This window comes from Fukomys damarensis, unplaced genomic scaffold (assembly GCF_012274545.1).
Source record: "Fukomys damarensis isolate Sample0158 unplaced genomic scaffold, DMR_v1.0_HiC HiC_scaffold_13, whole genome shotgun sequence".
Classification (NCBI taxonomy): Eukaryota; Metazoa; Chordata; class Mammalia; order Rodentia; family Bathyergidae; genus Fukomys; species Fukomys damarensis.
The window spans coordinates 9033728-9047715 of record NW_022900925.1 but is presented as its reverse complement, the minus strand read 5'-3'; the positions used below and the strand labels follow the sequence as shown (position 1 = coordinate 9047715).

The following is a 13988-nucleotide window of genomic DNA, read 5'->3' as shown; positions in this document are numbered from 1 at the left end:
CATGTCTCCAGACTCAACCAACTCCCCTGTGGACCCCCTATTTAGACCCATCCAGAGTAATGCCAATTACATCAAGACCAAGACGTCCATGATGGAGATCTCTCTAAGGACTTGTGGTCACCGGTCTCCAAGATGGGGTCAATGATTCCCATCTCTGGTATCTGTACCCTTGCATAGTCCCCTCCCACATACCGAAAGGGTTGGCTGGTGGAACCCACAGAGCACAACAGAGAAATAGTAGGTGACTTCCAAAGGTAGGCTAAAAAAGACACGGAGTGGCTTTTGTCTTGCTTTCTTTTGGATCACCTGCTCCAAGCAGAATACTCAAGCAGCCTGTGGAGATGCCAACGCGGTGAGGAGCCACAGCCTCCCGCCAACAGTTGTGAAGAACCTGAGGCCTCTTACCAAATGCTAGCTGAGTGAGCTTGGGAAAGGATCCTTTGGCCTCAGTCAGGCCTTCACATGACTACAGCTCTAACCAACCGCATCATAATTACAAGAGACCCTGAGCCAGAACCACCTAGCTAAGCTGCTACTCAATTTCTGACACACAGAAACTGTGAGATAATAAATGTTTTAAGTCACTTGGTTTCAGGATCATTCATTACATGGCAATAGATAACTAAAACACAATAATATCTGTCCCAAATACAAAAATAATGAGTGAAAACATACCCTGGTAGGTAGAGAAATCCTTACTATTTTGTAATAGAATCACTACATTTTTACCAAAGAACACAAATGATAGTTTAATAGCAATTTGTCTTTTCCAGGCAAAAATGAGACAACTGGGCACAGATGAAATGTTTCCCCTGAACTGAGAGTGTAGTTTAGGGGGGAAAAGTCAGAAGAGATGGGTAACTTAATTTATGTGGTAAAATGAAGGATTTTCCATGAAGAAGTACGTGCAAATCTGTGTGGAGAATCACATACCAAAGCGGGGAGCTCACTGCTTCTCCTATCCCATGTCATAGCCACTAAACACAGGGCTTTTCAGTAGGAAGAATCCAAGACTTAACTGTGGCTCAGACTCAACAGGGATGATCCTCGGAATGAATGAACTCTAAAATATCTTGGTTTCCTTAGGCCTTTTATAAATCCAGAGTAACAGACCTGTCTCCTCCTGTTATAGGTATATTCTTTACCGCACTTTTGTGCTCAGGAGGCTAAAATAATTACTTACTGAACTTGGATTAAGTAAATCTTCAAATATTATCTTACTAAGAGCAAAGAGTATTCCAAGAAAACAGATCTTTACTTCTTATATAACTTGAAAGATCTCTTGCACCTCCCCTACTTCTGAGTGGAAGTGATGGGTGTGATGGGCTTGAATAATGTCCCCCCTCAAAGGTCATACACTGAAGTCCTAATTCCCAATACCTCAGATGTGCCTATATCTGGGAAGAAGGTCTTTAAAGAAGGAACTGCTAAAATGAGGTCATGAGGGCAGACCCTAACAGATCCGTATCCCTGTAAAGAGGCAACCCAGACACACAGAGGGAAGGTAATGTCAAGGCACAGGGAGAAGATAACCAGCTACCAACCAAGCAGTGAGGTCTCAGGAGAAAACAACCACGGTGACACATTGATCTGAGATTTTTACCCTCTAGAACTGTGGGAATATAATTTTCTGTTGTCTAACCCACCCAGTCAGTGCTTATTTGTTATGGTAGCCCGAGAAACTAATACAGAGGATTTTCTGGCTACCTTGTGTTTATTGGGTAAACTGTGATAGTTGAGTCTGGTCCTGCCACTAACCCCACAAATCATGCAACCAGAAAATTAACATGCACACCATGATTTTATATGTTCAGTTTTGAAAGGTATAGCATAATGTTATGGGATTCCCCCAAATTTCCAGAGAATTGTTAGAATCCAGTTCTCTTCTATCCTAGCCTTCTTGATTTGTATTACTATTTTAGAGGATGGAGAAAAAAGAAAAAAAAATCAAATTGAATAATTTAAGCAGAAATAACTGAATACCGAAGTCCCATGGGTAATAGTATAATACTCTCAGGTAAATGCAAGAGCTACTCAAATGGAGAAGGGCAGAAAAGCTTTCAAGGAATTAAATTAGCTAGGAAAAAAATTTAAAGAGAAGTAACAGTAGTAAATTACTCAGAAGTCCATATCCCATAGAAACAGTAAGATACAAAAAGGATAGTTTACCTGATGCCAGCTTCATTTACTGTGCATTTATTATACCTGTTGCAATGCTACAGACTCAGCACACCTGTCATTTTATCTCCACACCAAACCACTAACATCAAAAACAAAGAAATATGTTCACAGAAGTTATACAACTTCATGTCCATATAATGATACATAATTATATATTTGCATATAATACATATAATTAAAATGACTTTCAGATTGCTTTTTACTCTTCAAGATGTGGCTCCTGGAAGATTTTACTGTATTAAAATCTAGGAAGAAAAATCAATTCATTTGCTTAAACACAGTAGACATTTAGTTAGAAATCTGACAAATTAAAAGTTTCTGGTGCCTTTAAACTTACAAAACGAGATGAGTTATCATTTTTCACAGTCTTCGCATTTCCAAATGATTCCAGAATTGGATTTGCTTGCAAAAGCTGCCGTTCAAGTTCCCCCTAAAAGACATTATACACACACATACGCACACACACATAAACAAAAACAGATGTATGTTAATCTAATATTTTTATTCTAGTCCTCAGGAAAAAAGAAAAAAGCCCATACAAACTTTCCCTCTTTGTCAGTATCTTCATCCTGTCTGGCATTAAGCAACCCATTTTGGCCTTTTGTTCCTGATTATGATAAGGCTCTGTTAAAGGAAAAAACTGGTCTCCAGAAAGTAATAACACGGAAAATGTCACACTGAATGGAAAACATCAACCTAAACATCGACACATAAAATAGGTAGAGAATTTTGAAAATAAAGCAAATCAACTGGTTTCCACAGTTAAATTTAGCATGACTGCCATTAAGAATATATTAATACTTATCACTTCTGTTTACTTTTAGTCTGCCTTTAAAGTGACTAATTTAATAATTGCCACTGTGTTGGTTGGTGTAAGAGTTTCCATTTTCCCAAAGGCTCTCCCACAGTATCTCAATAGTATAGACAGAACAATGTGCTTGCCTCCACTTTCAGAGCAAGGAAAGACAGCAAGGTTCTCACTTGCTTAGATCGATAAGGCCAAGTATAACGCATTTCGTATAAAGTATTCTTTACACTACATTTATATACAAAGTAGACCATCAAACATTTTACTAATAAAAGATGAACGTATACTAACACATGCTTTACTCAGGAAACACAACAGCATGATACCATTTCTGGCTGACAAAAGTACTGGAAGGTGATGTATTTCTGGAATGTAATTTCAGAATCATCTTTATGACTTAAATAAATCTGCTTTTTCCAAACACAAATCTTACCCCTATATTTTAAAATACCCACAGTGTTCCAGAACTAAAGAAAAAAGGACACCACTAGCAAATGTCCCACTAAGCAAAAATGATGGCAAAGACTTTCATGTAAGATTTTCTAACCAGAGGCCATCTGTCACGTAATCATGTAATATAGTGATTGGGTTACTATCAATTTCCAAAACTGGGACAAATAGATGTCATGGTATTACTACCCTCCTAATGGACAGTGACATCCAAGAGATCAAGTTAAGATCTTAGCTTCAGGACCCCGCTGGAAAGGTAGGACAGTGTCCCCAAGGCCATTAAGCATGCTCCCATTACTTCCACATGGACTGCCCCGCTGTCACAGGTCTCAACTACCATCCACAACCGTGTTCAGCTGAAACCAGTCAGGAACCAGGCCCACCAAAAACCGTGGGTCCTGTGAATTCATATACACTGATGCTTCACTCCTGGGGCATTAGGTAATTTTCTCCCTGTAGAGTGAATCTTCCAGTTTACTGACTTACAAATACAAGACTAGTTTTGGTATAAATCTCTCTAAAACTTTCACACTGCCCAACTTTCTTAAACATGGTGTCCTGGAACAATTTTAATGGCTGGAGTGTAATCATTAAGAATGCATATTGTGCTCTATTCTGTGATAGAATAGACTGCCTTTCAAAGTTCACCTCCATCAGCACGCCACTGGCTAACAAGTGTTCTTGCTTTGCATCAACTGTTTTGAGCCTCTGCAAACTCCTCCTTGTTTTCTTTTTTTTTCCCCTAACCTAACTCAATTTGTGGGATCAGAATGTAAAAATGTCACAAAGACACTGATATTCTGATAAGTGAGGTAATGTCTTTACACATGTTAGATCAAGGGTCACAAAACATGGATTTCTTAAATTTCATGCTATTCTTCACATCATAATTAGAAGAGTTTCATAATCTCTCTGCAAGATGTTTTCTGCCAGGTGTGGTGATGAACACCTGTAATACCAGCACTTTGGGAGGCTGAGGCAGGAGGATCACAAATTTGAGCCCAGCCTGGGCAACTTAGTGAGAACAAGTCTCAAAAATGAGGAGAGAGGCTGGGGCTGTAGTTCAGTGCAGAGGCCCTGTGTTCAATCCCTAGTACGGTAAGAAAAGAAGAGAACAAAAAACAAAACAAAAAATGAAACCCACCACCAACAACAACTAAAACCAAGTGTTCCTACCGTGGAAATAAAGTGTCTTGTTTTCATATCCCCTAGATAGTGACTACAAGGATTCTTTGAGTCCAGTTTCTTAGTCTTTTTTTTTAGTATGTGTGTGTGTGTGTGTGTGTGTGTTCTACTGATTCTGTCCCTTCTTTATATGTCCTCTGCCTATTTCAGTCAGTATCAGGGAAAATGATGCTCTGCAAACGTTTGAATGAATGAAGGAGAGCTCCTGGGACATTCTAGTAGTGTCTGGGGAGGGCATGATGGTGAGCCAAAAAGGCAGCAACAAGATTTGGGCTAAGGGTTCTCACAGATGCCATCCTGACTGTAGCCTCAGCACTTCCAGGCCCTTGCTGTCATTTCTGCTGTGCTAATGGTGTCTGTCATATTATGACTTCCCTCCTAATGGATCTGTGACATTTATGAGACCAAGTAAGATCTCAAAAACTCATAAATCCCATACAGCTTGGCACAAAGTCAATATTATAAAATGTACAAAATTGGTCTTATGATTAAGAAATTACCAGAAGTCTTACAATTAAGATACATGATTATTAATACATTGAATAATTTCATAATTATTGTGCTAACATCTCTTAACCAAAACACAAAGGTGTTTATAAACCATCAGAGAAGAAGACAATGCTCCTTGTTTCTTTTTTATTTTCTTTCCATACTAGAAACTGAACCCAGGGCCTTGTGCATGCTGGGCAAGCACTCTACCACTGAAATATATTCCTAGTCCTATTTCACATTTTTTATTTTGGGGCAGAGTCTCACTAAAGCTGTTCACACTGGGTTGAATTCATGATCCTCCTGCCCAGGTTCCCGAGTGGCTGGGATTACAGGTGTGTGCCACCAAGCCTGGCCCTGGTGTCCAGTCAATATAAAAATGAGAAATGTTATTTGGGGATGTAGGGGAGAAAAGTAGCGGCAGCTACTGAAGTTCTTTTTAAATATTCTAAGTATTTAGAATTATATAATGTTTAATGGTTTACCAATCATGGTGAAAACTATACCCTTAATGTTTATTATATTGTATATAATATATGCTTGCTGATTGATGTAGGATGAGTTTGAAATGGTTAAGAAATGTATCTCCCTTGCAAAACTCCAGATCAGTCAGCAAGGGTCCAGGGATCGTGCTGCACCTTGCAGATGTTCTGACCACCAGAGGAGGGTTATAAGCAGGAGGCCACAGTCAAATACATGTTGGAAACCAGGCTCTAATCTCAAATGGCAAGCTCTGATTTCTGCACCTCACTTGCCAGCTATCGCATTCTGTCTCGGTTCAAGTCACTACAGAAGGCCAAGGAAGGATACAAAGCCAACCTGAAGACGACCTGAACAGCAGAGGCAGGTGGTCTGGCTTGTAGGAATCATGCTTAGGCAATGGTCAAATTTTAGAAATGAATCATTTTCAAATCTGCTCTCACACTGCACTGTGTTGAGGCTCTGTAACAGCAGCACACACAGTGACTGACTTTGAGGGCCTCTTACGGCGAACTGTGAAGAAAGACCGCAATGATACTGTGCTTGCAGTTGGCTGGTGGGTACTGAGGGCAAGAAGCCAAATAAGACTTTCAACTTTGAAAATTCACCAACAATTCACAGGTGAATGTTTGTTTAAAGTTTACTTATTTAAGCATTGCGACTTTCGTGAGTAATCATTCTCAAAAATGGGGTGAGCAAGTCACGGATAGGGGCGCCAAGCGGGGAGAACTAATTGCTGGATAGGACATTGCAGGGTGTGATCATTCCCAGCCATGCTGCTGAGCATTCCCCCAAGTGAGTTACAGAAGAAAAACTGAGAACCTGAATTCTTCTTGTACTTCTAAAAACATCATCACAGTTACTATTTGAATGTTACTACAATAAACTTGAGAAAGGCAGCACGGGGGTCTCTGTGCACAGCAAATACATGCAGTGGACATGCAAGCCAGCGATGACAGCAAAGTGTGGCCCAAAGCAGCAGCCACTTTCTTTGGGAGAACTTGCTCCCCAGGGATGGACCGGACCCACACTAAAATCTAAAGATTGGCATGCTACTCACAACATCGCAACTCTTGTTTAAAATGACATCGAAACGAGATGTTAGCCATAACGAGTGACTCCTGTGCTCCACAGAGGATCTGGAAAGCCTAAATCTGTAGACCACTTATTTCACACTGTTTCATTAGTGCTGTAAAAGCTGGTCTCTAGTCCATATTGTCCTTCTTTAACTGGCAAAGAAGCCTTTTAAATAGCCCACAGGATAATCATCATTTCATTAACCCGCCAAATTTGTATCACTGGCCTGCCTGTGTTCAAGGAGCAAAAAAACATCACAGGCCTTCATATGGTACAGTTTTGGTGCCTGGTGATATCTTTAGAATTTGAAGAAATAAATCTGGGAATTTCGTTATCTGTGACAATTCCTTTAGGTACATACCATCATTTCTTTATATTCACCGATCATCTCCAAAACTCAGTATCACTGTTTGTTGTTTTATATTGGCTTTACATCATCACACTTGTGTAAAAGAGACAAACCAAAGTCAACCTAATGCAAAGGCAAAGATTATATCCCAGGCCAGAGGCTGACTCTATCCAAGGATTGTCTTGGTTCAGTTCTGCCCTCCCTCTCCTCCAGGAAGCAGGAGATGGGCACCCTGCTCTGGCTTGTGGTTTGTTCACTGTTAGGCTCTACAGAGCTGAATGACAGGCAACTGGTAAGTAGGAATATAATACTCCACTACTTACATAGCACAAAGAGAATTCTAACTTATTTTATAAATTAAATACAATGAGGTCTTTAGGTTAAAACACATATCAGCATAAACTATATAATGCCACAAAACTTTAGGTTTTCATGTGTTTCAGAAATATTAAGATGATTCTACCTAGTATTTGATAGATAAAACCATAAATTTATAGGCTTCATAAACATGCAGTTCAATGTCATGATAAAAGGGAAAAATAAATTTAAGATTTATCTAGAAAATAAATGTAAAGCAAAATGGCATGCTACATCTTATGAAAAAATAAGGCTTTAAGCAAAAAATTTTCAAAATTAAGTATTTAAAAAAAAGATTCCACTCAGAACTAAGGATGGTGTTTGTTTTGATAGAGAATCTAAAGACAGATCAGTGCAAACACTCAATACTAAGAAGCATAAAGAAAAGCACTTGCCTGGTGTTTCACGGGTTTGGGTGAGTCCTGCTGTTTATTACAAACAGATAAGCAAATGTTAGCAAGTCTGGGTCTTTCCCTAGCAGTAGCCATATCCAAGCACCAAGCCAGTGTGCAGCTTAGAAATGTGGCCACTGGTCTGGCTGGCATTCTCTCAGGCTGTATCAACTACCACCTCTGCATCTCTAAAAATTAAAGATAACTGACATTCAGATTCGACATTTCTGCCTTTTCTACCATTGATTCTTCCCATCTCTCCCCTCCCCTCAAGTTGTCACAAGCAGCAACAACAGGTCACTCAGCAAGGTGAGCAAGAAGTATTAAAACTGTTTGGGGACCTGTTTTGGGGTAGAAAATTAGAAATCTACATAAGCATTGCTCATCGATTATTAACCATTCTCACTAAGGCTTTCTAAGAAATGACGCTTCTAGCCATAATCACAATCCCCATTTACCCTATTAAAAAATCTGTTAAATAGCATTTTCTGTAAACCCTCTTCTTGAGAGAAACAAAATGAAAGTGTCACTGGGTGGGACACAGGAGCTGGCAACTCAGAGCACTGTGTGGTGTAGACGTGCTTCCTTGGTTTTACTTCTGAAATTAAAAAGAATAAGACTAAGATGTAAAAAGCAACAACAGAGAAAAAACTTACAGGGATATTATGATCTTTTCTTCCTTTATGTGAAGAAGCAACATGGGCAAGGTACTGAATGACTTTCTTAGTATTTTCTGTCTTCCCAGCACCCGATTCACCCCTAAAAGAAATATTAACATCAGGTACTTTAAAAAAAGCTCAGTGCACTCATTAAAAAATTATAAATGATACAATTAAACTGAAGCAGAATGAGAAATAGCAAATAACGAGATAGTAGAGGTTAAAAAGAAACCCCTATCAACAGTAAATTTTTATATTTTTAAGAAAAGTATTGAATAATTCTTGGTAGATGCCAGAAAGAGATGGGAAATGTCCCCAAACACTTTTGGCTGGTAGAAGTGGGGCCTTCCATCAAAGAGAAATTAATGACAAGTATTTGTGAGAAAGGTCCTGTGCAACACAAACACCCAGCACTGTGAAGACAAATCCTGAAGCCATCTGCAAGAGCTGACAGCACTCTGGGAGGTCTCTGGTTATCGACTCCATCTTCAAAGGTGTCGAGAGCCTTGGTGAGTGGCCCCTCACACAGGGCTCAGACGACCCTCTCCTCTGCATCAATGTGGCAGCTGGCACACAGCTCATAAAGGCTTCTCCCTGACCCCAGAAGTGTGGCCTGCTGGGCTTGCTTGTGGGTCTTTGTTTTTAATCCATGTAATCTCACACAGTGTAGACATAGGCAATAGGTAATTTGTTGTGAGTAAAACTATATGAATTTTATTTTGAACACTGACAAATATCATCATTTTATATAATTCATATCTACAAATGAAGCTGGCACATTTCAAAAGCTGCTCTATATTTCTATTCAGGACTAAACCTGAAATTCAGATTAGCCCCCAGGCACCCAGGGATAGCTGAATGCTGGCATCTGCTCAAATACGTAAGGTTCCCTAAGATAATATCACAGCAAACCTATCTTTACAACCAAGAATCTCAATTTGAATAACTTAAAAGCAGAATTGAATAAATGAATGAATGAAGGTCCTATACATTGTGTGCTGAATTTGTTCCTAGGGATTTTAAAATACGTTTTCGCCACTGTTACCGATGTCCTTCATCATTACATTTACTACCTGACTACCAGTGGTATACAAGGGACATAGTGATTTTTTCCTCATGCATTCAGTAGCACATTCATTCAGCCATTCAACAAATACTTATTAATCAACTTATGCTTCTCAGGCATTTTTCTAAGTGTTAGGGATGTAGCTGTAGGGACACGTCTTTGCAGGAAGTTTAGGAAAAGAGACGCAAAATAAATAACAAAAACAAGTAAGATGATCACAGGATTTGAGGAATGCAAGAAAGGAAATAAGGAAGATGCTGAAAAGAAAGCTGAGAAGGGAAAACTTCCAGATGTGATGGTCAGCGAGAAACCTTCTTAAAACAAGCAAGAACTGACAGGTAAGAGCTGGGAAAGTGTCCAGGCAGATGAAAAACAGCTGCAAAGGCCCCACTACAAAAGGTCCCCCTGGCGGGTTTGAGGAATTTCCAGCCACTTGCTAGGGTTTCATACAAATAATAATCAAGTCAGAGAGTGGCAGGAGACATACTAATGAAGAAGGAAAGGGGTGGATGCATTAAACCCTAGAGGTCATAGCAAAGAATATGCATTTTATTCAAGTATAATTTCTTAACAGCAATAAGAATGATTTTCTCTGCCTATTAACTTTATTTAAAATACCTAGTACTTCAGTGCTAAGCATGATATTGGCTGTTGGTTTCAAACAGATCTTATTATGCTAAAGAAATAAGATTGGAAAATGGAAAATGGCATATCTAACTCAAATGGGAGCAGAGAAAATAAAAGTCTGAACAAAAGTTAAGAGAACTCAAAAGAAAGCTCAGCAGACTTCTGAAAGATTCAGAAAGGCAAACAGTAAGCCAAGGCCTCAACTTAGTGATGACGTCAAAGAGAATTTGACGTCATTCCTGCCAAGAAAACAAGAGATATATCGAAGTATAGGCTACTCCAGGTCCCAAGTCCCACTTACTCTGTTCCTCCTTGATGGGAGGGCAGGGCGCGAGACACCGGAATGAACAGGGCAGCCAGAGGACTCAATACCTCTAGCAGGTAGAGGATCTCTGACCCTTTTGCTCACCTCGCTTTTATTTATCCAAACACGGCCACAAGCAATCAAGGTAATACAAGGCTCATCTGGTCTCCAATACCCATTACTACATTCTCTGGTAAACAACTTAATTCAGCTGTCTTAACTTTTCCCTTATACACAGTCACCTTGAGTGCAGCCTTTCTCCTTTGTGCTCACAGAGGAGGCCAATTAGGCCTAAATTCTCCGCTGGTCCTGGACAGTGAAGCACTCTTAGCTTTGAAGTGGTTGTTGGTTTCACTGCTGGCCTGTGCGGCACCCGTGGTTAGGGCAAGGGCTGTGGACCTGTCAGGTGCTCTTTTGAAAAAGGAACCTCTTCAGGCAGTTAGTTCAAGTAGGAAATTAACCTAAAAATAAAACAGCCTCTGGCTGGGGATGTCCTGTCTGTGTTGAAGCACATTTGGGTTTAAAAGATCAGGAGTTGTTGTTTTGTTTTGTTTGAAGAGGTGGTACTGGGAACTGAACCCAGGGCCTTGCAGTGAACTACAATCGCAGGCATTTATTTATTTATTTGGAGACAGATTCTCACTAAATTACTAAAATGCCCGAGCTAGGTTTCAACATGTGATCCTCCTGCCTCTCAGCCTCCCAAACTGCTGGGATTGAAGGCATCTGTCACCTTTTCCCAGGACTTTGTAGCCTGAAGGAATTCACATTTTCAAATTCTCAAAGGGAGAATGCAATTCAAAACAAAAATATAATAACATAAAGAACAGCATAAAGAAGAAAAGATCATTAACACAGTGTGGGCTCTTCCTCTGAATTCCTTCTGAATCTTGATTTCCTCAATGAGAAGTGCCTCTCTTTGTTTTTATTCACTCTGGTATGTGTGATACCAAATTCAGTTTAGCTTAAAAAACATCCTCTGCCTTAAATTCTTGCTTTACTTAAAGACTAAATACATATTAACCACCTCTGTAACATAACACACACACACACACCTGTATGTACACTAATAGGTGATTTCCTAAAAACTTTTTCCTTTAGAACGCAGCTTATTAGGGTTAGGTTCAAATCTCCCTCTATCACATTAGTAGAAATTCCTATCAGGTCTAGGATAAAGTGACAGTGGTATGTAAATGGGTAACAGGGACACTGTAATGATTAACAGAGATAACATGTGCAAAGATGTTAGTTCCCTTGCATATTTGCCTACAACATTTTTTCCTATTTTAAAAATTTTTAACTGACTGGTAATTTTGCCTAGAACTTCTAAAACTTTTAAGTTGATCTGCATACTTGTTTTCCTCCCATAACACAGTTATGATCTGAAATGAGACAATTCTAAAGCAACCTAATAATCCCCAGAGTTTTGAGTTAAGGACACATAAAATAGACTCATCAGAAAAAAACTGGGGTCTAGAGGGGCTCTGAGGTCACTTGACAGGGCTGGGACAAAAAAGAATATCAGACTTCTGACCACCGAATGGCTTTCCAACTGCACTAGCTTCCCAAGTGCTAGAATTACAGGCATGCACCACCACCTGCATGAAACACACTCTTTTAAGCCACCGAGTTTCAGGGTGCTTGGTTGTTTAGGAAAAGCTTATATAACTCCTTGAGGTTGTACAATGCTACAGGAAAATTCCTACACAAAGCAGAAAAACCTTCCTCTCCTCACACCTATCCTCCCTCTCCTCTTCCTTCCCATTAGGTACCACACTTTCTACTCCACAGAAATGAGAAGTTCTGAGGTAAGAACATTCTGTGTCTCCACTATACTGCTCCCTTAGCTATTTAATAATCAATTCTATTCATTTCGTTATTTTAAAACTTTTAAAATGTGCTCTCAATTAAGGCTAGCTCTGCCATCACCACTAATGTACTTTTTTGTATATGACAGATAAAATTCCTTTGCCAAAAAAACTATTGTCAACTATTGATAGAAGCCTATTGTAAAGCACCATTGTTTTAAAATTGTTACATTATACTAAAATATACTCAACAGGAGAAAAACTCAGGGCTAACAGGCTTGCCTAATCTGAGAGCCACTGAATGTAACTAGACTATTCTCTAAAAGGGGAGCTTAATGATTAAGAAGACAGTAATTTCCTCACCAAGGGTGACTCTGTTTTGTGAATTTTAATTCTAATGCAATGAAGTGTCAACATTCCCAAAAGGGTTTTATCCATTTCATTCATATGTTGGGTATGAGCGAGAGACTTAGCTCCTTGGAGACAGGACGTCTCTGGAGACAGGACATCTTAGTGTCCGGAACACCTAACACCAGGGTGCTGCCACAACAATGGCCAAGCAGGGGGCCCAAAAGTGCAGACCTGAGACTGAAAAAACAAAGCTTCCTGCAAGTAGTGGGCAGAGGAGACCAGGGGGTAAATTAGAGTTAATCCTTTAGAGGAAAGTAAATTAGAGGGTAAGGGACTAAGAAAGTAAAGCTCAAAGACAAGCTACCAGACTGCTTACATGTTTACTGAACAAATAACATGTTGCTTCTAATTGTATTTTCTGTGATAGTGTGTAAACAAGTACTAATAAAGATGATTAAATACTTAAATGAGTACCTTATAAAGTTGACTGTTTTCTTGAAGAAAATGTAATTGGCTTGGCTGCTTTGAACTAAGTTTAAGAAGATGCTCTTAAAGTACTTTATTTGGATTTATTTGGGTTTTTTGGAGACAAGGTCTTGTTATATAGTTTAGGCTGGGCTTGACCTTACAGAGGTCCTCCTGCCTCAACCTCCTGAGTACTGGGATTTTATACATGTGCGCCACCACCGTACTTGGGTCTTTATTTGGGTTTTCAGGAGACCCTAGAACAGCGATGGTGAACATTTTAATGATACAAACAGCCCACTGCAGCACATGTGCCAGAGGTTTGCCACCACTGCTTAGAACATCACACTTTCAAGATCTGGGATGTGTCACTTCACATTTTATAGGTTTTGGGTCACAATGTAACTCTAGTAGATATGAACAGGGAAATTTATTATTGAACACCACAACTGTGGTATCTAAAAGTAAGAAAAAATAGTGACGATGAAAAGAGGTGGGGGTAGGCATAACTGAGAGGGCAGGGGAGGGAACTCCGGGGTGACAGGATTACCTTCTGTACCTTCACAGGCATTTAGGTTACAAATACAAATGGCTCAGCAAAAGCATACTTCAGATGCACGCTTTTCAATTATATGTAATTATACTGTTCTTAGTTAAGGCTATCTATATATGCTGAATTTAGCTTGAAAACAAAAGGATTAAACGCTGACTAAAATGGTATGAAAATTACTCTAAACTGAAAACATCTAAACAATTGGCAACCACGCAAAGAGCTATCTAACTCAAACAAAGCCTGGAGTTGGGGGAGGCACCTACCCAGACACAAGAGCCAGTCTTAGCTGACCTGGCTGAGCCTGGCCCAGAGCTGCAGAACTCTCAAGTGAGCCCAATCCACTTGCTGGGAACCACACTTTTTTTTTTTTTTTTTTTAAAAACAGGG

The 13988-nt window shown here is 39.6% G+C and overlaps 1 protein-coding gene across 9 annotated transcripts in view; it reads right to left on the bottom strand.

Moving 5' to 3' along the window:
* Positions 1 to 13988, bottom strand: part of Myh10 (myosin heavy chain 10) — a 139198-nt gene that overhangs the window by 76037 nt on the left and 49173 nt on the right. For 7 of the 9 annotated variants that reach the window (XM_033762793.1, XM_033762792.1, XM_010614957.2 and 4 more), the window contains exons 5-7: positions 8425 to 8527; positions 7772 to 7801; positions 2519 to 2611 (exon numbers count right to left, since the gene is read on the bottom strand). In XM_033762793.1, coding sequence (XP_033618684.1) covers positions 2519 to 2611; positions 7772 to 7801; positions 8425 to 8527 — 226 coding nt within the window. The remainder of the gene's footprint in view (positions 1 to 2518; positions 2612 to 7771; positions 7802 to 8424; positions 8528 to 13988) is intronic. The other 2 variants (XM_019206159.2, XM_033762797.1) reach the window with 1 other exon arrangement.